The following is a 22,252-nucleotide window of genomic DNA, read 5'->3' on the forward strand; positions in this document are numbered from 1 at the left end:
TATTTACAACTACCCACAAATTCTAAAATTGAAAAGTATAGGAATTTTTAAAAAATTACTTGTGCGGTGTGGTGTAGAAGAGGCATGAGGGGAGCTGTCTGGGATCTACTGTGTGTTCTAGGGGAGCCAGCACCACACAGTGATCGTGAGGCCCTGCTGAGAGAGATGGGCAGGCAGGCAGGCAGGCAGGCAGGCAGGCAGGCAGATGCACACACACACACACACACACACACACACACACACACACACACACACGGGGGGGGGGGCGTGGAGGGGATGACTGACTCATTAGAATAATTCACAGCATTTTTAGGAACCATTAGAAAGAGAATCAGCAAGCTGGACACAGGTCATAAAATTACTGTGAGGAACAGAAAGAAAACAAAGACAAAACTTAGAATGAGATAAAACTTCATATTCAAAAAAAAAAAAAGATAACCATAAAGACCCTATTTGGTGGAAAACTTTGAACCACACACCTAAGAAGTCCAACAAACTTACAGTAGGGTTAAAACAAAACTATCAAACGAGGAGGAGAACATGCCTGCAGCTGCCCTGCCTGAGCTAGAAGGAAAGGAGTTCACAGACAGGACCTGAGAGACCCGGGACAGGGCGATGGATTGCTGTGTCACAATTTCTGGTGGCTCTATATTATAAACACAGAGCTAAACACTAAAAAGGGTGAATTTCAACTATTTAACTACATGCAAATTAGTTCATTCAAAAAGGGGAAGGGCAATGAAGTGCTCCAAAATGGAATCTTGGTTTTCTTAACTTTGAAATCACTGACTTCTCGCTCATTAATATTCCAATAATCTCTCATTAATGTCTTCAGTGGCTTAGAGATTAAATAAATTTACAAGCACAGACTTGATTTCCTGTTGGGCTAGATGTGTTTATAATTAAGACATGCATTCTGCTTTAAGTAGTAATAAAACTACCCACCTGTGGTGTCTTGGGAGCTAATAAATTATCTTCACACAATTCATAGTCTATTAATCCAGCCACACAGTTATCATCACTTGTGGTCATATCTTCCAGGCTCAGATTCTTTGACTATTAATTTTAAAAAGCAAAAGAAGTTAGCAATAATAACACCGGTATTCAAATTTTACAACAGCATATCCCAAGCATGGAGACACTCTGGAAGCAGAAACAGAGACAAGCTAGATGTTATGTGAACTACAACCGACTTAGCTTGTCACTATTACACAGCAGTGTTAGACACCCCATTTGCAAATGTACAAATAAAGTCCCAACAAAGCAGAAGCTGGGAAGGACATCCCTTCTGATGCCGAGGAGCATCTCAGGAGCCAGCATGGTGGCTCAGTAGGTAAAAGCGCTCGTCCTGAAGTCCTGGTGATCTGAGTTTGATCCCTAAAACTCATGTAGTTGGAAAGAAAGAACTGACTCCACCATGTTGTCCTCTGACCCCCAAACTCCTACCATGGCATGTATACCCACCCCCACATATATATTACACACAGAATCTCAATCAAAATTTTATTTTTTTTATTTTTATCTTATGTTTAAGGGTATTTTGTCTGTGTTCAGGTCTATGTGCCACATGCATACATGGTGCCTATAGAGGCCAGGAGGCGGTCAGATCCCCTGGACCTGGAGTAACAGATGGTTTTAAGGCACCATGAGGTCTGGGAATTGAACCTGGCTCCTCTGGAAGAGCAGCCAGTGTTCCTAACCACTGCGCCATCTCTCTATCCCATTAAGAAAGAAAAAATTAAAAGCACACAGTACAAGTAAATTTTAAAAGCTCATCATTTCAGCCAGGAGTAAATTAGCTTTATGAAAGATTGCCCATAAATAGGACACTTGGGCCCTATGCTAACACTCTGCCCATAACAGGACATATGGGCCTTATGCTAACACTACTTTCCTTCATCCTTTCCCTGTACACACTAAAAGTATGTTAGACACAGCCTAAAGGCTGAGGCTGTGAGTACTACTACTGAGCTTCTAACACCCACATCCCTCTACCCAGACTTACAGCTAACTGAGTTCATGGCCACATCTTCTCAAATCTGTATTACCCAAACAGGGACTCTTCCTACCTTCTCTACTTACTCGGAGAGTTCTCCAGGGATGCCAATTACTATCGATAAGAACTCACTGCATAGATAGCATGCTAGGTTGAGAAAAATACTGATGCTAAGTCTACAGCAAGTCAGGAAAAGTTCAATGTTCTACAAATGATGGCAGTGATGATTCTGTAGCAGACAAAAACTGCACATGCAGTGTCCCTGACTGGATGATTCTTTTTGTTGTTGTTTGTTTGTTTGTTTTTGTATTTGTATTTCAAGACAGGGTTTCAGGTATAGCCCTGGATGTCCTGGAACTCACTCTGTAGATAAGACTGGCTTCAAACTCAACAGAGCTGCCTTCCTCTGTCTCTCAAGTGCTGAGATTAAAGGTGTGTGCCAACACATCAGACCTGACGAAACAATTCTATACAGAAATATTTTTTTCTAATTTGACATTTAGTTATTTGAGTGTGTTTGCTCCTATGTGAAGATAACAGGACAACTTATGGGAACCAGTTCTCTCCTATCCTGTGGAACCTGGACACCAAACTCAGACTGTTAGCTTTGGCAAGCCCAATTTGGTGTCTGAACTCTGCTAATTACATTATCCTATTTCCCAAAGTCCTCACAATGACCACTTAATCTGGAACCCGTCCACTGAGCTAGAGTCCCGTGTTTCTGTGCATGCGTGTTTCCCTTAGCATGTCTATCTAAGAGCAAGTACCAACTCAAATCTCTCCAAATCCATAGTGCCTCACTCACACCACTACTGCTGAAGACTGTCTGGTCTTTAGTGATGCCTGATTCAGACTTAATCTCTTTGAAAGCACCATCAATTCATTGGTAAGTCAGAATTAAAAACAAAACCACAGAAAGAGGCCATTCTATCAGGGTGCAAAGAAACTATACAGCCTTTTCAAGTTCATGGATTAGCATAAACTCCAAAAAAGATCTCAAAATTTGTTTTCTGCTTATTTTCTGGTCATTAAAATGTCTATCTGCTGTAAAAATTGGTTCAGTAACATGACTGCCCAAATAATACAATGATTAGGTAAATATTTACTATGTTGCAGATGGAAGATAGGAGTATCTTCTCAGATCTTCCCACCTGGATACTTTATCAAAGGAGCTATCCACTGAGACCACACAAGAGATAAAGAAATATAAAGGCTCAGGAGAATGCACCAGGGATCTTTACTGAATATATTTGGCCAAAGTAATTATTCAAAATGTAGAGGTAAATCATACCTTTCTACAATTACCCTGATCAGAAACAAAGCTCATATTTTTATGTCCTCCTGGACCCAAATGACTCTAAAGTTAAAAGATCTGACCAAAGCAGTGAGAAAGGTAATGGGCTGATTCACCCCATATACAGGAAGCATGGGGCATTCCCCAGCCTAAGAACTCTCCACACCTACACAGAACAAACACAGCCTGTGGGGAGAACACCTACACCTCACTCCACAGACCTTACAGAGGTCATACACACTGATGCTTTTAGTCCTGAGTTTGGTCAAAATATCAAGAAGGGAGGAAAGATGGGAGATGAACAAAGTCTGTCAGGACCTAACATCCACCTGACCCATAGCTCATGACTGACAAGCCATAAAAAAAGTTCTAAAGGAGGAATTAAAACAAGCTGGAGACAGATGATTCAACTAGAGACCATGAAGGTAGTGGCTTTAACTTATTTAAAAACAGTTTTGAGATCTTTAAAAAAAAAAGGGGGGGGGCTAATTTAGGGCCATTTTGGTTATATTAAATCTATATTGATTTAAAGAACGTCAGCTGTGGCTTTCTGAGGATGACAAAAATATTTTCCTTTCTGATTTTTTTCCCTTTTGTTCTCTGTGATACTAGGAATCAAACCTAGGGCCTCGGGCATGCACACTAAATGAACACTCTACCACTGAGCAACTGCTGCAACCCTAAGGTATGATTCCTAATACTGGAGTCATTAAACTGCAATCTGAATTAAACTGAGCAAAGATTACATTACAGCACCTCACACCCGCCCAACAGTACTCGAGCAGCTTGTTTTACAGATAGGGTCTCATTCCATACCCACAGGCTGACCTGAACTCATATATTTAGCCCATGCTGGCTTCGAAACACACACTAATTCTTCTGCTTCAGCCTCTCAAGAACAGTCAGTTAAATTTTAAACAATAGGAGGCACATGGGGAGAGCACCAGAGAAATAGCTTAGTGGGAAAAGGTCCTTGCCTAAGAACATGAATTCAATCCCCAGTAACAATCAGTTGTTAAAAGCTATCCTCTGAGCTGTAGCGCGTGTACACATACACGCAAGCATGAGACACACACAGATGAACAAACAGATAAATAAATAAATGTTATAAAATTGATTTCAACTATGGAAGAAAGAATACAACAGAAAACAAATCTGAGCTACGAGTCTAGGAGGAATGACATGTTGCTTGCAATATAGAAATTCCATCACTATAAACATTCACAACACAGGAAAAAGAGAAAAGAATCACAATTTGCTTAAAACCAACTCTTGTAGAAAGAGTTTACATTGCTCAAATTTTGACAACTGCAAAAACCTAAATCTCAACAGTTACAAATGCATGAAAGTGTTTATGTTAAAATAGTCCATGTCATATGAAATGTAGTACGTCATGTATTCATAGGCCTGACTCCCTTTTAAAGCCCTGTCAAGTACACAAAGCAGAAACAGGAAAGACACATTAAAGAATTAACTTTATCCAGGGCCAAAGAGATGGTTCAGTAGATAAAAACACTGGCTTCTCTTGCAGAGAACTGGGTTCAATTCCCAGCACCCAGAAAGTGGCTGATAACCATCTTTAACTCCAGTTCCAGTCTATCTGACATCCTCTTCTGGCCTCTTCCAGCACCAAGGAAGGCACAATGGTATACACACACATGCACACAAAACATTAAAATAAATAAGTAACTAAATCTTTAAAAAAGAGAGATTATATCAGCTGTCGCTAGTAGGTTTATAAGTAAACCCTATTACTTTCTTTTAGTTCATCTGTTTCTCAATAAGCAAGATGTGCTATAAAAGGCCAAAAGAGAAGTAGAAAAGGGGCAGAGGAAGAATTAAGCTCAGAGCTCTCATTTTTCTCATCACGATGTTTAAACCAACGGGAAAGAGCTCAGTGGCCCAGCACTTGCCTCGCATGTGCAAGGCCCGAGTTTCAAGCCCAGCACTGCAGAAGAAACAAACACTTGCATCTGCATCTGCCTTACTCATACTGGTGGTGGTGGGTGTGTTTGTGAAGAAGGCTGCAGGCAAGGTGAGCAGGTGCTCACACAGAGCTTCTACAACTTGCCTTTGGAGTGGTGCTGGTGGCTCCACAAGAGAAGATCGGCAGCTGTAGACGAGCTGGCTTCCCTCGAGCCTTCTTGGCAAGAAGCAGAAGGTAGGTGGCTGTGAGGTGATCATACTGCCACTGAAGAACAAGGGATCAGGCAGTTAAAACACACACAGACCTGAAGGAATAGCATTCTATTTTAAATTGTTTTCTTCAATGCAACAGGCATTCAGAATCCAGTCAATAGCTTTGCAGACTTTGTATTTAACATTTCTCCACATCAAGCCTGCACACCTAAAACTGCCCTGTACAGAAAGAACTCCTAAACACTCCTGAAAGCTATTCTGTTTCAATTGCATATTTCTAAGCTAATTTCCTTTGCAGTTAGAATTGTTTTATCTTCAGATATTACACATAGAATTCTTAGTATGGAAAATAAAAATAAAAATTTTGCTCTATTACAACATCCTACATATATCTTCCCATCTCCTCCTCTGGTAATTTTATCATTTGCAACTAAATCAAATTTACATCATTATGAATTTATAAGTAGTATTCACAACTAAATAGGGATAAGGTTTTAAATACTGTATTGTTATTCCAATACAGCCAGTCAGAATAGAGACCAAGAGGTGGCCAGGAAGGTATTAGGGCCTTCTAGCTCAATTTCAAAAAGCTGGGGGAAGACCACAAAAGTTTCAGAGACAAAAACGAATGCCATATGCAAAGGCATGGGAGCTAGACTGTGTGTATGCATGCATGCATGCATGTATGTATGTATGTATGCATGCATGCATGCATGTTTATAACATCACTTGTTAACTGTTTAAGTTTGTGAGATACAGGGCTAAGGATGTAGCTCAATGATAAGAGCACTTGCCTTGCACGTGTAAGACTATGAGTTCCATCCCCAGCACTAAAAAGTAACAATAAAATATTGGGGAAATGGCACGCAGAGTATCTAAGACAGGTAACAGGGAGGTACTCAGAACAGCACCACCACCTCCAGGATTAACACCTTAATGACAGCCATACTGGTTGGCTATAAGCCCAGTCATCAAACCATATAAGAGCTAAAGACAAAAGGCTACTAAGAAGAGAAGTAACAGTCTCAATTCCTGTACTTTCCTTTTTGATGTTTTAGAACTATGCCACTCCTGAAATTAAATTTTCTAAGTTCCTCATTCTTCTAATTCTACCACAAATTGTAATAATCTACCCTCTCAACATTCATGGCACATTGGCTAACCCTAACCCATCTCCTCCCTCCTAGAGACATTCCCCATATTGGCATTCCCCCCGTGCCACCTGTCAGTCTAGCAACTTTTTTCTCCTCCATGCTACAAAGTACCTAAGCATCCTTCTTTCTTGATTGACACTATTGTATTAGAAATCATCCTCCAGTAACTTTCTGAGTGTTGAAATGAGGTAAATGTTTTGAAATAGTGCATGTCTGATATACGACAGCATTCTGTCCTTAGAACTGATTTTGGTTTGGTCAAGTAAAGAATTATAGACTAACAATAATTTCTATAGTTTGGAAGACACTATTCCTCTCAATTCTAGTATAGCTATTTTTGAAAAGTCTAACTCGGGTTGAACGGTGGTAGCATATGCCTTTAATCCCAGCACTTAGGAGACAGAGGCAGGAGGATCTCTGAGTTTGAGACCACTCTGATCTACAGAGCAAGTTTCAGGTCAGCCAAAGTTACATACACAGAGAGACCCTGTCTTAAAAATACAAACACGCACACACGCACGCACGCGCACACACACAGTCTACTCCCATGCCTTTGTATATGACCTTAGTTTTTGTCTCTGAAAACTTTTGGGGTCCTCTCCCAGCTTTCTGAAATTCTGCTAGAAGAGGCATTGACTGGTGCATCTCTGCTTTCATCCACCATGCTAAATCCTGGTTAATGCTCTTTGATGGTCCCCTGAGCACGTCACTGTTTAGCCTTATATTACTATTAACAATGACATGCATGACACATCGTTCTCACCCTGACTCTCATTTCTGTATCTTTTGTTTCTTAGTCCTACTTTTGAAAACTTCACCTTAACTTCATTTTCAAACATTTCTACTGAGTTTTAGAGTTCTGAGGGCAGCACTCAGAAAGTTTTTTATGAACATACCTTAATCCTCTTCAAGAACTAACTAGCTTCACTTTGTTCTGAGAATATTATTCTTTTTACCCATCTTCCTGTTCTCTGCATTATCTATTTTATTACAATTTCTTCCCATTTTCTTCCTTAAGTGTCTCCATTTTCTTCCTGACCCTTTCCCAGAATTCTAGGTGTCATCTATTCTAGGTCTCTTCCATCCACAAACACACAGCTGTCAGCTTTCTCCCAACTTCTTTTGTCCACCACAACCTAGTTCATAAATTTTAAAATGTTTTGACATCCCTTTGTCTCCACTTTATGTATATGTATCCTGGAAAGTTTTTGCCTTTTAAATCCCTTTTTATTGTTTTAATGAGATTTCAGGAAATACTTACAGACTCAAAGTAAATTCAGACTATGAGCTTCTGTCCTTATCAAAAAACGCTAAATTTTACTAATGGAGTAATATTTAATGCCATGAAGTGCTCTCAAGAAGGGCATGACACAAAGGGCCACCAGCAACATGATTCTTGTTAATTTCATCAGTTAATATTTTATATAGGCTCACATGTAATAAATGACTTGAAATTTACATGCCAGTCCTTTCAATATAGAAAGGGTATAAAATACTGTATGTTGTGATAGTTACAGTGGAATTCTGACTATTGCACACATCAGAGCAAGGGGGCCAGAAAAGACTTCACAGAGAAAGAACTGCAGAACTAGATCAAAATAATAAGCATCCTTCCTTTTCCCCAAATTACACTAAAGATCCTCCACATCTATTGTGTCACATGTGCTGGCCACCTTTTGAAAACAGATTTAAAAAAAAAAATCTTTTTGAAAAACACAGGATAGGAAAGAAGCTGGTGGACTGGGGATATAGTTCAGTGGTAAAGCACTCACACGGCATACCTGAGGCCCTGGGTTCAACCCCCCAGTACCACCAAAATAAAAGGGGAGGCTGTCACTGTACTAACCCATGATTTCTGGATAGTGCTGAATTTTAGATATTTTAGAATTTCTATTCAGCTTTATGAACGTCCCCAGGTATTCTCTGGTGGGAATACCTCACAACAGTCTATGCATCTTCTCTAAACATGCCTACGCTTCCTTTTCCCCTTGGCAAAAAAAAAAAAAAAAAAGACATGACTTTTATAAATGTTTTTGGGCTATAGTCACTTAGTATTCCTCTTGATGTGATGCACAGGAAGCTGAGAAGGAGGTAGGTCAACGGAGTAGTTTCCCTTCCTGCCTCCTTACCTGTTAGGTCACTCCGTCCTTTGAAAGCAAATGTCTGATACTGATGGATTTGCCTGTTAGGAAAAAAGCTTCTATCTCTAGAAAACTATGAACACTTTTAACTTTTTAAAAGTTTACTTGGGGGAGTGTACACATCTGGAAGTCAAAGGGTCCACAACTTCCTTCTCCTGTGTAGGTTCCAGACTCACAGTCAGGTTTTCAGGCTTGGCAGCAAGCACCTTTATCCACTGAGCTATCTTGCCAACTGACCACTCCCCCAGCTTTGTTGAAGGAGGGTCTCTGCATAGCTTTGGCTGTACTGGAACTTGCTATGTAGCCCAAGCTGACTGTGAACTCACAGAAACTTCCTGCATTTGACTCCTGAGTGCCAGGAATAAAGGGGTGCACCACCACACAGGGCGTTATAATCCTTATTAACTTCACAGGCACTTGGGAGATAGCATACGCACCCCTAAGTGAAATTCCCAGATATGTGCATGCTCCCTCAACCCGGAACCACTCAGAATAGGAAGAGTAAGGAGCGACAAGCCAGAAGCCTGAGCACTACTACTTGAAATCTCAGGACAGGCATAATGACATGGCCCAAGCTGTAAGCCAGAGGAGAATCTGACTACTTCATATACATTTGTTAATAAAAAAAATTTAGAAGCCATGTTTAACCCCAGCACTGAGGAGGCTAAGGCGGGAAAGCTGCTAGAAACCCGAAGCCTGGACTGTGCAAGCAATCCCAGACCATCCTGGGTTACAGAGCACACTCTTATCTCATAAAAAGCAAGCAAACAAGCAAGAAAAAAGTCCTTTTAGGAGTGTTTGCAGACTTCAGTCTGTGAGTCATTGTTTCTCTGTCTCGTCACAAAGATCAACGGTACCATATTATATTAGCATGAATCACAAAAACTGATTTGTCAAAATAGCCCCAAAATAAAGACAGAGCTCCAAAATGCCTTAGCAATTATAACACTAGTGGATGATCGCCAAAGATCTTTAAACTGGAAAGTAAAAACCCGTATACCATGAATCCCAGCACTCAGGAGGCAGAGGCAAGTGGATCTGAGTTTAAGGGCAGCCTGGTCTACAGATTAAGTTCCAGGACAGCCAAGACAGCCAGGGTTACAGAGAAAAACCTTGTCTCAAAAAATAATAATTAATTAATTAATTAATTAATTAATTGGAAAGTAAAGACTAGGCATGGTAACACTGCAATTCCAGTACTAAGTAGGCTGAAGCAGGATTGAAAGTTCAAGGCTAGCCTAGGCAATACAGAGCTGGCCTACCTCAAACTGGAAAGTACTTAGAACAAATGTAAACTCTCTGAACCTCAACCTTTCTGAGAGAAAAATAATTATATAAAGCCTAAATATTCTTATCTTTACTCTTTGAGAATTTCACATATGTACCCAATGAATTTTAGTTTTTGTCACTCCCTAACCCCCTCTCTTATAACATGGCCCCCTCCCCCATGAATCTCTCTTTCCAAAAAGCCCCTCTTACCATCATGCTGGCTATGTGTGACCCACTGAGTGACCCACTGAGTGAAAGTTATTACTGGAATGTGGGCAATTTATCAGTGAGTACAGCACTGAGAAAATGGCACCCTTCCCCCTGAAACCATTAATGACAATCGTCCCATCCATGACGAAATGCTGACTGGCCTGATATTGTGCAGATTGCCACAGCTACAGTGAGGGCATGAGTACAAGGGCCGGAAAGACATCTTTCACGACACACCCCCACCCTCGGGCTCACACACTCTTCTGTCCCTGTTTCCATGATGTTCTGAGCTCTGGAGAAGGTGATGGCTCAGCACACACGCCCCATCATTTACACTCAGCACTCTGACCAGTTAGAGGTTTCTACACTGACTGCTTCCCTCTGCAGTACGAAACTTCTCTAGAGCCAAGTGTAGCACTAATCTTACATGGTGGCCAGGAGCTGGCTGTTGGTTCATTTTTTGAGATAGTCTCAGAATGTAGTCCAGCTTTACCCAGGATAGCATCAAATTCCTCATCTCAGCTTCCCAAGTACTGAATTGCAGGAGTAAGCTCCCATAGCTGGGGCTGGCTGATGTGAGGTGGTCTCTCACTATAGCAGCAATCTGCCTGCCTCAGCCATCTGAGGGCTGGGATTACAGGTGGCATTAAATATAATTTTAAATTAAAGATCATCCCAAAGAAAAAGCATGCAAAACTTTTAGGTTGCTGAAGTAGACATTTCAAATTTGTACTGTTTGAGACTAAGGAGACATTAAGACATTCTGCATTAGCTTCCAATTCTTGACATTCTGTCACCAGGGCCCAGAGCCACTGCATGGCAGCACTCAGTTTCTTTACGTTGCAAAGCACTCATTGTAAAGCAATAAAGCTGTTTCGAAACAAGCTGTTAAGATTTCTAAACTGAACTATGGAAAAACCAAACAAACAAAAATGCAAAGCACAGATGACAGAGACAAAGTGTTGAACAGGAACACTCAGTGAGGTGTGAGCCTCACTTGCCACACCAGATGGGACTCAGAGTTGTGAGAGCCGTGGTCTCTAGAAAAAGACTACAGGTTTAATCTGGATATCAAGACCTAAAAAAGCAAAAGCATCAGAAAAAAACATCAGAAATCTTGCCAGTGATGTCATAACATAAGTTTTACACACTGGGAGACAAACAGCAAGCTACAGGATTGTTTTTAGGTATGAAACTATGATATGAGCTGGGCAGTGGCTTTGACTATATTCCCGGTACCGGGAAGGCAGAAGCAGGAAGACTGAGTTCAAGGCTAGGCTAAGGTACACAGTGAACTCCAGGATAAGGCCAGTGAGGCATACAGCAAAATTGTGTGTGCGTGTGCGTGTGCGTGCGTGTGCGTGTGGTAGACAGAAAAACAGAAACAGATACAGAAGTCAGAAACAGAGAGTACAGGGCATGTTATTTGGGGCCTACTACCTGGACTACAATACAAGCAAGCCCCTGCTTGAAAACAAAACTTTTTGTTATCGATTTGTTCTGGTGCTAGAGATAAAACCCAGAGCTTCAAACTAGGCAAGTACTCTACCACTGGCTATATGCCTACCCTTGAAAGTAAGTGAAAGCATGTGTAAGTATCTTGTCTTCTTCATGTTTACAGCAGAACCAGATTTCTGTGTCTGAGAATTTCAAAACCATGAAAATGAGCACTACCACTTCCTGTGGATTAGTTTGCTCTGACTCTCAACTATGTAAGCACTACATCTCTCTACTCAATGTCCCAAGTGTGAGTGTTCTTGTTTAAAGAGGACATCCAGGGATCCTGAGAGCCCATGGGTATAGGCACTTCTCATCAGGCTGACTGCCTGAGTTCAATTCTTGAAAGCCAATGGTAAAGAGAGAACCAACTCCCACAAGCTGTACTCTGAGCTCTATACACTCACTGTAGCATGTGCGCACCCACCCACCCACACACACACACACACACACACACACACACAGAACAAGCGAATAAACTAGACAAGGTTGTAAGAGAACACCCAGAAGACACAAAGAAAGAGATTATCATACACAAATATCCAGTGAGCAGTTACATTCATGATGGTCCATGGTCCTAAAAATGCTACATCATTGTCAATTACAAACAAAACAGAAGGACAGTGAAACAAAAGTCACCATGTTTAAGTTCATGCTGTATTTCTTACCGACGAAATTAAATCCTCCATTGTTTGCCTGCTGTTTCGATGATGTACAGAAAGCTCTGTTATGCAATCTTCATCAAGGTGAGTCAACTACAAAACACAATTTCATATACTGATGTTTGCAGGTATGGTCTTTTGAAAGTTAAAATCAGCACATCAACATTCCTAAGACATTTTTCTTTTTGCAGTGCTCAGACCCGAACCCACCACCTCACGTTAGGCACATGCTCTGCTGCTGAGCTACGTTACCAGCCCAGCAGCCCTCCTCAGCTGTTCCCAGTGATCAGAGGCCCACCACCATTTCAAGGAAGGGAGTTTGCTCCTGGCTCTCATATGCCATCACCTGACTGACAGTCAGTGCTTTTGTGCAGCAAAGGGATCACACTCTTCCCCATGTCCACTGCAAGACAGTAGTCATGTGTGGAAATCAGCATTTCCACAAGTGGTCAAAGGGTGACCCTGACTTGTAGTGTTGCACTTTGAGTCAGGTTTAGGTCTGCACAATCCCAGTAAGCCATGTGATAGTGTGTGACAAACACCATTATGTCAACATACTGAAACTTAAGGGCAATTACCAAGTCCTTAAGAACAAAATGACAGGAATGGCCTTGTCTGGGCTGAAAAACACTCAGAAGATGGAATGTAAAGATAATCACAAGGAACATGGCTTCCAAAATAAGGCATTCTCTCCACAACAGCTCCAGAAGCAATGGTCTGCTTTCTGCTTCAAGCCCTCCTCTGCAGGGAAGTGGGGACAGACAGGGTGCTCAGCCTCTCGTCACCTAGGCTTGTCTCCATGGGACCTCTCACTACTAAGTCAGCACATCCTGACAGCTAGCAGGCTATGAGATTAGACAGATCTTGGTTTTCACTGTGACATCACTTTATAAGCATGTGGCCTTGAGTATGCCAGTACACCTCCCTGAGCCTGTTTTATCATCTATAAAAGACATGGTACATGCCTTGCCATACATGTAACACAGGAATGCTCAAGTATAGCACTGAAACAGACGAGGCCCTTGAAAAATAGTTAACTATTTTTACTAATATACACAATTCTAGTTCCTCTTTAACTTGATAACTTTCAGAACTTTAAATATTCTTGTTATAGGCCACTCGTCCCCTCTAAATGATCTACTTGGAATCTGCATGAAGATGTTTGCTTTGTACAAGGCAACAGTATCATGACCACCCTCAAGTGCCACACATAAGTGACAGTGAGCTCCTGAGAAACTTATCCCACCTTCATAAATGGAGACAAACAGGAAGATGATGACCTTTCTGTGGTCCAGTGTCTGAGATCCTGTGTTCCTTAAAGACTGGATGCTGACCCCTAATGACCAACCTGAGTGTTAAGGGGTGGAATGTGAGATGAGGGGGATCCATCCTTATGAACAGAGAGGCCCCAAGGCACCCCCCACGCCTTCCACTGTGGGAGGATTTCACATGTGAAGGAAGCAACCACAAACAGAAAAGCAAGTCATCCCCAGACACCATGCAGGCTATGTCTGGAACTTCCTAGCCACCTACTGTATGGTGCTCCATCCTAGAACAGACTGAGCAGATCAAGACAATCATATGCTATTGGCTGGGAAAAGCAGAAACTCAAGGGTTATTAAAAAAAAAAAAAAAAAAAAAAAAAAGTACAGACCACACAGGCTTATCTTAGTGGCACTGGAGAGTTCCAAAGTGCTAAGACATATATTCAATGTGTTGCTTTAGCTTTTGTGACTCTCAGGAGTAAAAATTCCTCATTTAGGCTAACCTCAACCTCAAAAGCCCAAAACACTTCAACACCCAGTTGGGCATCTTCTTATTGATATCACTGCTCAAGGAAGAAGAAAAAATGGAGTTCCTTCCATACCCAAGCTATTTCCTAAGAAGGAAATCCTTCTTGGCCAGGTATGATGCCACTTATAATTCTAACACTCAAGGGGTTAAGACAAGGGATCAAGAGTTCGAGGCCAGACTAAGCTATGCAGCAAATTCAAGGTCAGCATAGGCTACACAGGACTTTAACTTTCTGTGTATGAGTGTGCTTGAGTGTATGTGTGTGCACCACCTACGTCCTTGAGCCCAAAGAGTTCAGAAGAGTGTCAGACCCCCTGGAACTAGAGTTACAGATGGTTGTGAGTCACCATGTGTGTGCTGGACACTGAACCCAGTCCTCTGTAACAGCAGTAAGATGTTGAGCCATCTCTCCAGCTTTGGGAGACCCTATATTTAAAAAAAAAAAAAAAAAAAGACAAGAAGAAAAAAAAAAAAAAACAGGTCTGTCAATATGGCATAGGAGGTAAAACTCCTTCCACCAAACTCCATGGCCTGGGATTGATTGTGAGCACCACAGGATAAAAGGAAAGAGCTGACTTCTCTGCCCTATACACACACACACACACACACACACACACACACACACACACACACACACACACAAATAAAAGCAAAGCAAAACAAAAGCCCCATGTTTTTAAAGGAAACAGACAAGCACCCGTTTTTTCCAGCCACCCTGCCCTGTGCATCTATCACAGGAAGAGCAGGACAGGCATGAAGGAGGCACTGTGCTTTCTGTCGGACTCCTGAACTAGAATAAAAAGGACAGGGTGACAAAGGTCTGAGAAAGTCTCTCATTTCAAACAGAGTCCTCCAGGGGCTCAATAGTTTGACAGTGCTCTGAATTCTCAGCTATGCGTACTCAGGTTAGGTTAAGGACAAAAATGCATGTCCAAAGGTAGCCAATTATTTTGGATTATCCGTGCCTGCTACATTTCCTGTTCACTAGGGCAGAAAATGAAACTGAATATAACTTCTATTTGATACAATACTAGGGTACTAGACCTGTGCATGAAAATAGCATGAGGAGATCATGCGTAGAATTATTACAGCATCTATGCCTTAAATATCCAAGTAAATCAGAATTATTTTTATAGTTCGTTCTTGATAACACACACTGAAAGAAAAAAGCAAATCCTTCAAAAGGCGACAGCCATCCTTAGACCTCTTCTGTTTACAACTCACTTCCCCCACACCAGCTCTGCGAGGAGGGAGAGCAATGAGTGAGCTGATGTGTGCAGGCACAGGGACTCTAAAAGCAGGACACTAACCAAGTGCTGATTAGGAATGAGGAAATGAAGACCATCTGCCCCGCCCCCACCCTGGCTAAGACTGGCGTTTTTTGATCCCTGGCTCAGACATTTCTACCACACCATGATGCTACCTGTATATGGTTCTGTTCCAGCAGACATCAGACTCAAAATATGGCAGACAGGCATAATATAGGCCCAAGCTTAAATCAACTGACCTCTCAGGTCCTTTCCGTGCCACAGCCCCTGTGTGGATCCAAATTCTGGTTCTCTACTCTATGCATACTGGCCACTCAACTGTGTTACTTCATGATAATGTACATCCTTTTGCTCCATCTGCAAAGAGGGCAGTAATAGCCCCAATTCAGAGAGCTAGTACAAAGACCGAATGAGTTAAAAAAGGCTATACAACAATGCTTTACTGAAAAGTACTATCCAAAAAATTCTACCCAGATAAAATACAGAGCCTGACTCTTACAATATCATGCTAATGTAGAATTCAACAAATTTAAAAGAAAATTTAAAAGGTTTATTTTTACTATTCTGTGTGTGTGTGTGTGTGTGTGTGTGTGTGTGTGTGTGTCTGTCTGTCTGTCTGTCTGTCTGTCTTGAGGCCTGAGGAGGCCAGTGGGAGCAGATCCCTGCCTGGAGCTGTAGTTACAGATGTGAGCCACTACTTGCCATGGGTGCCGGGATGCAAGCTTGGGTTCTCTCCAAGAACAGTAAATATGTGCTCTTAACCACTGAGCAATGGTTTGTTTTTTTAAGACAGTGTCTCACACTGTAGCCATGGCTGGCCTCAACTCACTAGGCAGTCCTCTTGCTTTGGTTTCCCAAGAGCTAGGATTACAGCTATACATCCCATATCCAGATTAACAGTTCATTGTTTTCCCTTCTTTTTTCCAAGACACACTATGTTTCCAAGATCAGCTTCAATTTTGTCATCCTCTTGCCCAGCCTCCCAAGGAGCTCAGATTATAGACATATGCCACGGCAGCTGACCAGCAATTACATTAAGATGTAAATAAAACTGTATGCCCTAAGAACACTCAAAATTATGTTTTACCTTATACTATACCCCAAATTTAAAAACAAAGAACAGAAAGCAAACACACAAAACCTCTGATGTTTGTTTAAATGAGAGAGTGTCCTTAGAAGCACAGGTAGGAGGATCTGAAATTCCATGCCAGCCTTGGCTACACAGCAAGTCTGAGGCCAGCTTGGGCTACATGACTGTGTCTCAAGAACAAACAATAAGACACATACTTCATTTTGGTGTCTATTCTAACATGAATAGTAGTGTATTCTATCCTATCAGAATCATGGCTCAAAAGACATGCAAATCCTTCTACACGTGGAGAAATGATGACCCCCAATGGCTGAACACAGGCATTTGCACCCCCAATCTCTACCTCACAAGGGACACATCAGTTTCCCTGTTCCTTCTGCTGACCTCTCAGACACTCACATGGTTCTTGGGCATTGGTAATCACTTGATTAGGTTGCATTTACTCAATAGATATCCACTACATCCTGGAGGGCCAAGGAGAATATGGAAAAGAGATACACTGAGAGTTAACCATCATAGGAAAAAGGGAGAGGGGGTTAGTTCAGCCTGTATGGCCCTAACATAGGGACAAGAATAGAGGCTGGAAGTAAAAGTCCACTTTTCTGAGACTAGCAAGCTACTAAGTATTCATATCCACTGATATAATTATTTCAGAAAACAAATGCACCATTTGTCTACATGTAACATGTCTGAGACATACCTCCAAGCTATTCCAATCCATGTGCATGATATATGCCACTGCAGAAGTGAAGAACAGTCTTAATTACCTGAAAAGGCTATAAAGGCACTCCTCCCTTTTCTAACCACATATGTGGTGAAGCTGCATGTATGCAAGCACATACATGTGTGTATATACAGTGTGTATATGGTGTGTGTATAGGCGTGTGCATCACATGTGCCTGTGAGAGCAGCAGAGGAGAATGTCATGTATAGTAGACTCTTTAGAGTGTGGTCAGGCTGGAGAGATGGCTCACCAGTTAAGAGCACTGGCTGCTCTTGCAGAGGTCCTGAGTTCAATTCCCAGCAACCACATGGTGGCTCACAACCATCTGTAATGGGATCCAATGACCTCCTCTCACCAGAAGAGAATGACAGTGCACTAACATACGTAGAGTGTGGTCTGCAGTCTCCTGAGGCGCTCCAGCGTCCACACCATTTTTATAACACTAGTGCTTCTCACATGTCACTTGAACTATAGCACGACAACAGCGAGTGAAACCAGGGCTTCTGTAGAAATCATGGACTAGCAATTCCCCTAGTAAGTCAGTTTCAATTAAACCCTTGATGAAGCAAAGAAAAGAATTATCCTATTACATGTCAACATCATGCATGTGTGTATTTATTATAAGATGGAAGTGTCAGATGTAAAACCGTTGCTGTTGAGCAAAGATTCTATGTGACTGGGGTATAGCCTCAACAGCCATTTTAGTCACAGAATATCACTCCTGGCTGGTTATTCAAATGTGGGTATTTGAGAAATAATTTGTCAACACTGAACAAAGTAAATTAACTGATGGTATTTGTGTCAAAAATGTGACAGCATTGGAAAACCTGCTAAACTCAGTGCACAAGTATTTTCCACAGGACCAATACGGAGTGGTACTTGGAGAAACAAGCCATGAACAGACTAGTGGGCTTTACGGGAGAATCCACAGTGCTCAAAGATGTGACTCTATGCTCCACCTTCAACTAATCTTAAAAAAAACAAAACACCAAATTGAAGGCTGGACAGACTGTTCTCAGTACTCTTACTCAGAACCAAGGTTCAGTTCCCAACACCCACATAGTGGTTAACAACCATCTGCAACTCCAGTTCCAGGAGACTCCATGTCCCCCCCCCCCCCCCCCCCCCCCCGTCCTCCTTGGTCACAGGGTACATAAACTAAAACAAAGATTAAAAAAAAAGAAGAAGAAGAAAAAGAAATGAACAAGCATTAAGGAATTATCACAAACTATCTGAAAAGATTACTAAGATACCCACCCTTTCCCCTCTCTCTGTCTGGGTAGGTATGCATTTTCTAGACTACACAGGTATCTTCTAATATACCAGATGCACAGGCGCTTGTAAAGACATCAAAATGCCACTCCCTTGTCAAATTATTTTTAAATGATTTTTCTTCACAAAAGTTAAGTATTCATAATATATAACAGTTTTATTGATCGTTTTTTTTTTTCTTTAGAGATAGTCTCAGTGTATAGATCAGGCTGTCCTCAAACTTGCAATCCTCCTGACTCAAGTGCTGAGATTATAGGCATGTGTCACTACACTCAACTCTTACTGCTACTTTTTAATAGCTAATAATAAATATTAAGGGTGCAAAACACTCCTCAGGCTTAGAGGAAACTAATGTAATTTCATAACTCTGGAAAGCAGAACAAGTTGAACCTATTTCTACAAATGAATAAACAGACTAAACAGATTTGAATGGAGTTAAATAACTCCTTCAAGACCCCATTAGCTGCCAGGCCTTAGTGGCACAGGCCTTTAATCCTAACTCTGGGGAAGCAGAGGCAGATGCAGATAGATCTCTTAGTTCAAAGCCAGCCTGGTCCTCAAAATAAGTTCCAGGACAGCCACAACTGTACTCCTCCCCCCCCCATGAGCAGGACTGAGAGACCTTGGTTGCCACAGCAAGGGCAAGTGATCTAGGTGGAGTTACCCACCTTGGCTGCCCGGAACACAGCAGAACTGCCTCTGGGCTTGCCTTGAGACATCTCCGGCCGTGACCTGGAACTGACCATGGATTATCCCACCCATCTGAAACCAGGAGGGGTTGTGGGTTGGGTCTTCCCCTTTAAATTGAGAGCTGAACATTAAAGCTTTGGGCCTTGATCAGAGAACTTTGTCTTGGCCTCATCTCTTCTCGCCCTCCTTCCCCTTTTATTCCCAGCCCCCCTTTCAGGTGAATCCAGTTGACTTGTGGCCGCGGGCGGCTACACACAACTACACAGAGAAACCTTGTCTCAAAACAACAACAATAAAGACTCCAGAGCACTGTTCACAATCCTGACTGCACATGGAAACCACCTGGGAGCTTTAAAAAGTACTCATTAAGGATATGGAATGGAAAAAAGGAACTGCTGGCAGTAAGTATTGAATTAGAGACAGGTGTCACTATTCCCAGCCAGGACCTGCTTTTTAAGGTTCCAGGTGATTTACATGCAGTACAGGTTGGGCAGCCACTCACTGGCCCAGAGACTGACAGGCAGTATAGGATTGGGTGTAAGTCTCCCACTCACTGGCCCAGAGACTGACAGGCAGTATAGGACTGGGCTGTAGGTCTCCTACCATCAGTCCAGCTAAGTCTGTAAATACATTTTCTCTCATATTTAGAGCACAGCATTGCAGCATTGAACTCACACAAACTTCTGAAAACAAAACACTGGGTTTCATCATACTTACAGGAGTCTTGCTTTGCCACTCAACGGGACAGCTGTAATCTTGCATGATCCAGGGATGGTTCAAGAGATTTTTCATAGAAATCCGTTTCTTTGGGTCCACCTAGTGGCCATTGAAGTACATTTCAAACAGAGACTACAACACCTTTCTCCTGAGAACTCAAAATGCACCAGAATAGATGTAAACGTTATCATCACAAATAACTCTGTCAAAGACCTTAAAATGGCGTTGGAATGAATTCTTTTAAAAAGGCAATTGAGGCAAGAAAACTATAGCAACCAACACAGGCCTACAAGATAAATGTTTTAACAAACACGAACTTCATTGGTATGGACATTATTCATGAAGTTCAGTCGATCTATTGTATGATGTAATAGTCTTTTTGCTGGAAAACCTATTCATGGGAAATATTCACCAGTTTAGCATTCAAGTAAATGTAATGCAGGGCATTCACACTGAATATGCAGTCTCTACTTCTGATTCGCTCACAATCACATAGAACAAGCTGAAAAGCACACCTTTCACTTCCATTTGTGATGTTCAGATGTGAGGAGAGAAAAATTAATCAACAAAGATTAAGTCTGGGGTCTAGAAGAAAGGCCAAGGCATTTTTCAATCTCACTATGGAGATTTGGTGGTCTGGCTCTACTTGATCAAAGTGGGTGAGCTTGAGGTACATTTTAAATTAAAGGTAAAGATGGCTTAATCGATGGAAAACTGGAAGATACTCAGGTAACATAATAAGTAAAAATAATTCACTAATAATATACTCATTTTCCAAGCATTTACAACTCATTGTATCTAAAATACGCCACAGAGCAGTAAAGTAGGCTCAAACATGCCCCTTTCATTTTTTAGATCACAACAGTTTAGGAGGTAGGCCTACGCCGGGTGGTGGTGGCGCACGCCTTTAATCCCAGCACTTGGGAGGCAGAGGCAGGCGGATTTCTGAGTTCGAGGCCAGCCTGCTCTACAGAGTGAGTTCCAGGACAGCCAGGGCTATACAGAGAAACCCTGTCTCGAAAAGCCAAAAAAAAAAAAAAAAGGAGGTAAGCCTACTACTGACTGATTAATAGGATGAATACCTAAACTTTCACCTTCATCCCATCAGAGTCATTCTCAAAGTGGCCCCAAAACATCAGCATCAGCACCATTCAGGAGCCTTTTGGAAATGCAAATGCTTGGTCCTGCCCCAAATCTATTAGACCAGACAAATCAAATGAGGCCCACTAAGCTGTGCTTTAGCAATTCCACTGGGCAACTCTGACACATGGTGACGTTTGAAAAGCTCTCTACTAGATCACAGGCCGTAGACCACACATCAGTTCAGCCAAGCATTTGCTGAGGAGCTTCCATATGCCTAACATGCAAGAGCTAGAGAAAACACAAGACTGCTGAATGAATGAATGAATGAATGAATGAATGTGAAAAAAGGCACATCATCAAAGACGGGCACAGTCTAAAGAAACCGTGTTCACAACACAATTAGTAGAGGTTCTCAGAGAGAACAAGATACATGATGAATGGAATCCTTTTTAAGCTCACAGGTAACAACAAATGCAGCCATTCCATAGATATTAAAAGCTAAATCAAACGGTTACAATGAAGTTCTATTACTTAAAAATAAATAAGAACGTTTACCTGAAGCATCTGCTGGAGAAGCAGAATGCTACTGGGAGAGAGCCACTTAGGAACTTCATATTTCCCTCTCTACAAAAAAGCAAAGAAAACATTAAGACTTAGGTCCAACCCCTTTGCTGATATTCTAAGACAATGAGATGCTAAGGTTTGCGCCTCTAACTTTCTCTAACCAACTACAAGATTCAGTCAGCACTAAGAGCAACTCCCAGTTCTTGCTGAAAAGAACAAAATCCAGTAAATTAAATACTATCATCACCTTTAAATTATCCACATATTAGAAAAGGATTACAGCACTGAGACTGTAACAGATACACACACACACACACTGAAGGCTTTGGAATCCATACCATGATTACATGAACAGCAAGGAGAATACTACACTCGTTTTATATTGCCAAAGCAAAGTGGAGTTGATCATCTCAGAGCAATTATCAGCTGACACAGAGAAGCAACAGCAAAATATATTTGATAGCAGGACATGTGGTTAAAATAGATCACAGTGGCCAGGTGGTGGTGGTGCACACTTTTAATCCCAGCACTCAGGATTAAAAGTGTGCACCACCTTTTAATCCAGGAAGGCAGATCTCTATAAGTTTGAGGCCAGCCTGGTCTATAGAGTGAGTTCCAGGCTAGCCAGGGCTACACAGAGAAACCTGTCTCTAAAAACAAACAAACAAAAAGAGGTCACATGGGTTAG

The 22,252-nt window shown here is 41.7% G+C and overlaps 1 protein-coding gene across 2 annotated transcripts in view; it reads right to left on the minus strand.

Annotated features, from left to right (window-relative positions):
• The window catches only part of Melk (maternal embryonic leucine zipper kinase), a 75,070-nt gene that overhangs the window by 13,446 nt on the left and 39,372 nt on the right, over positions 1 to 22,252 (minus strand). For both annotated transcript variants that reach the window (XM_034502420.2, XM_076935051.1), the window contains exons 9-13: positions 21,556 to 21,624; positions 19,918 to 20,016; positions 12,369 to 12,455; positions 5,362 to 5,481; positions 946 to 1,056 (exon numbers count right to left, since the gene is read on the minus strand). In XM_034502420.2, coding sequence (XP_034358311.1) covers positions 946 to 1,056; positions 5,362 to 5,481; positions 12,369 to 12,455; positions 19,918 to 20,016; positions 21,556 to 21,624 — 486 coding nt within the window. The remainder of the gene's footprint in view (positions 1 to 945; positions 1,057 to 5,361; positions 5,482 to 12,368; positions 12,456 to 19,917; positions 20,017 to 21,555; positions 21,625 to 22,252) is intronic.

This window comes from Arvicanthis niloticus, chromosome 5, assembly GCF_011762505.2.
Source record: "Arvicanthis niloticus isolate mArvNil1 chromosome 5, mArvNil1.pat.X, whole genome shotgun sequence".
Classification (NCBI taxonomy): Eukaryota; Metazoa; Chordata; class Mammalia; order Rodentia; family Muridae; genus Arvicanthis; species Arvicanthis niloticus.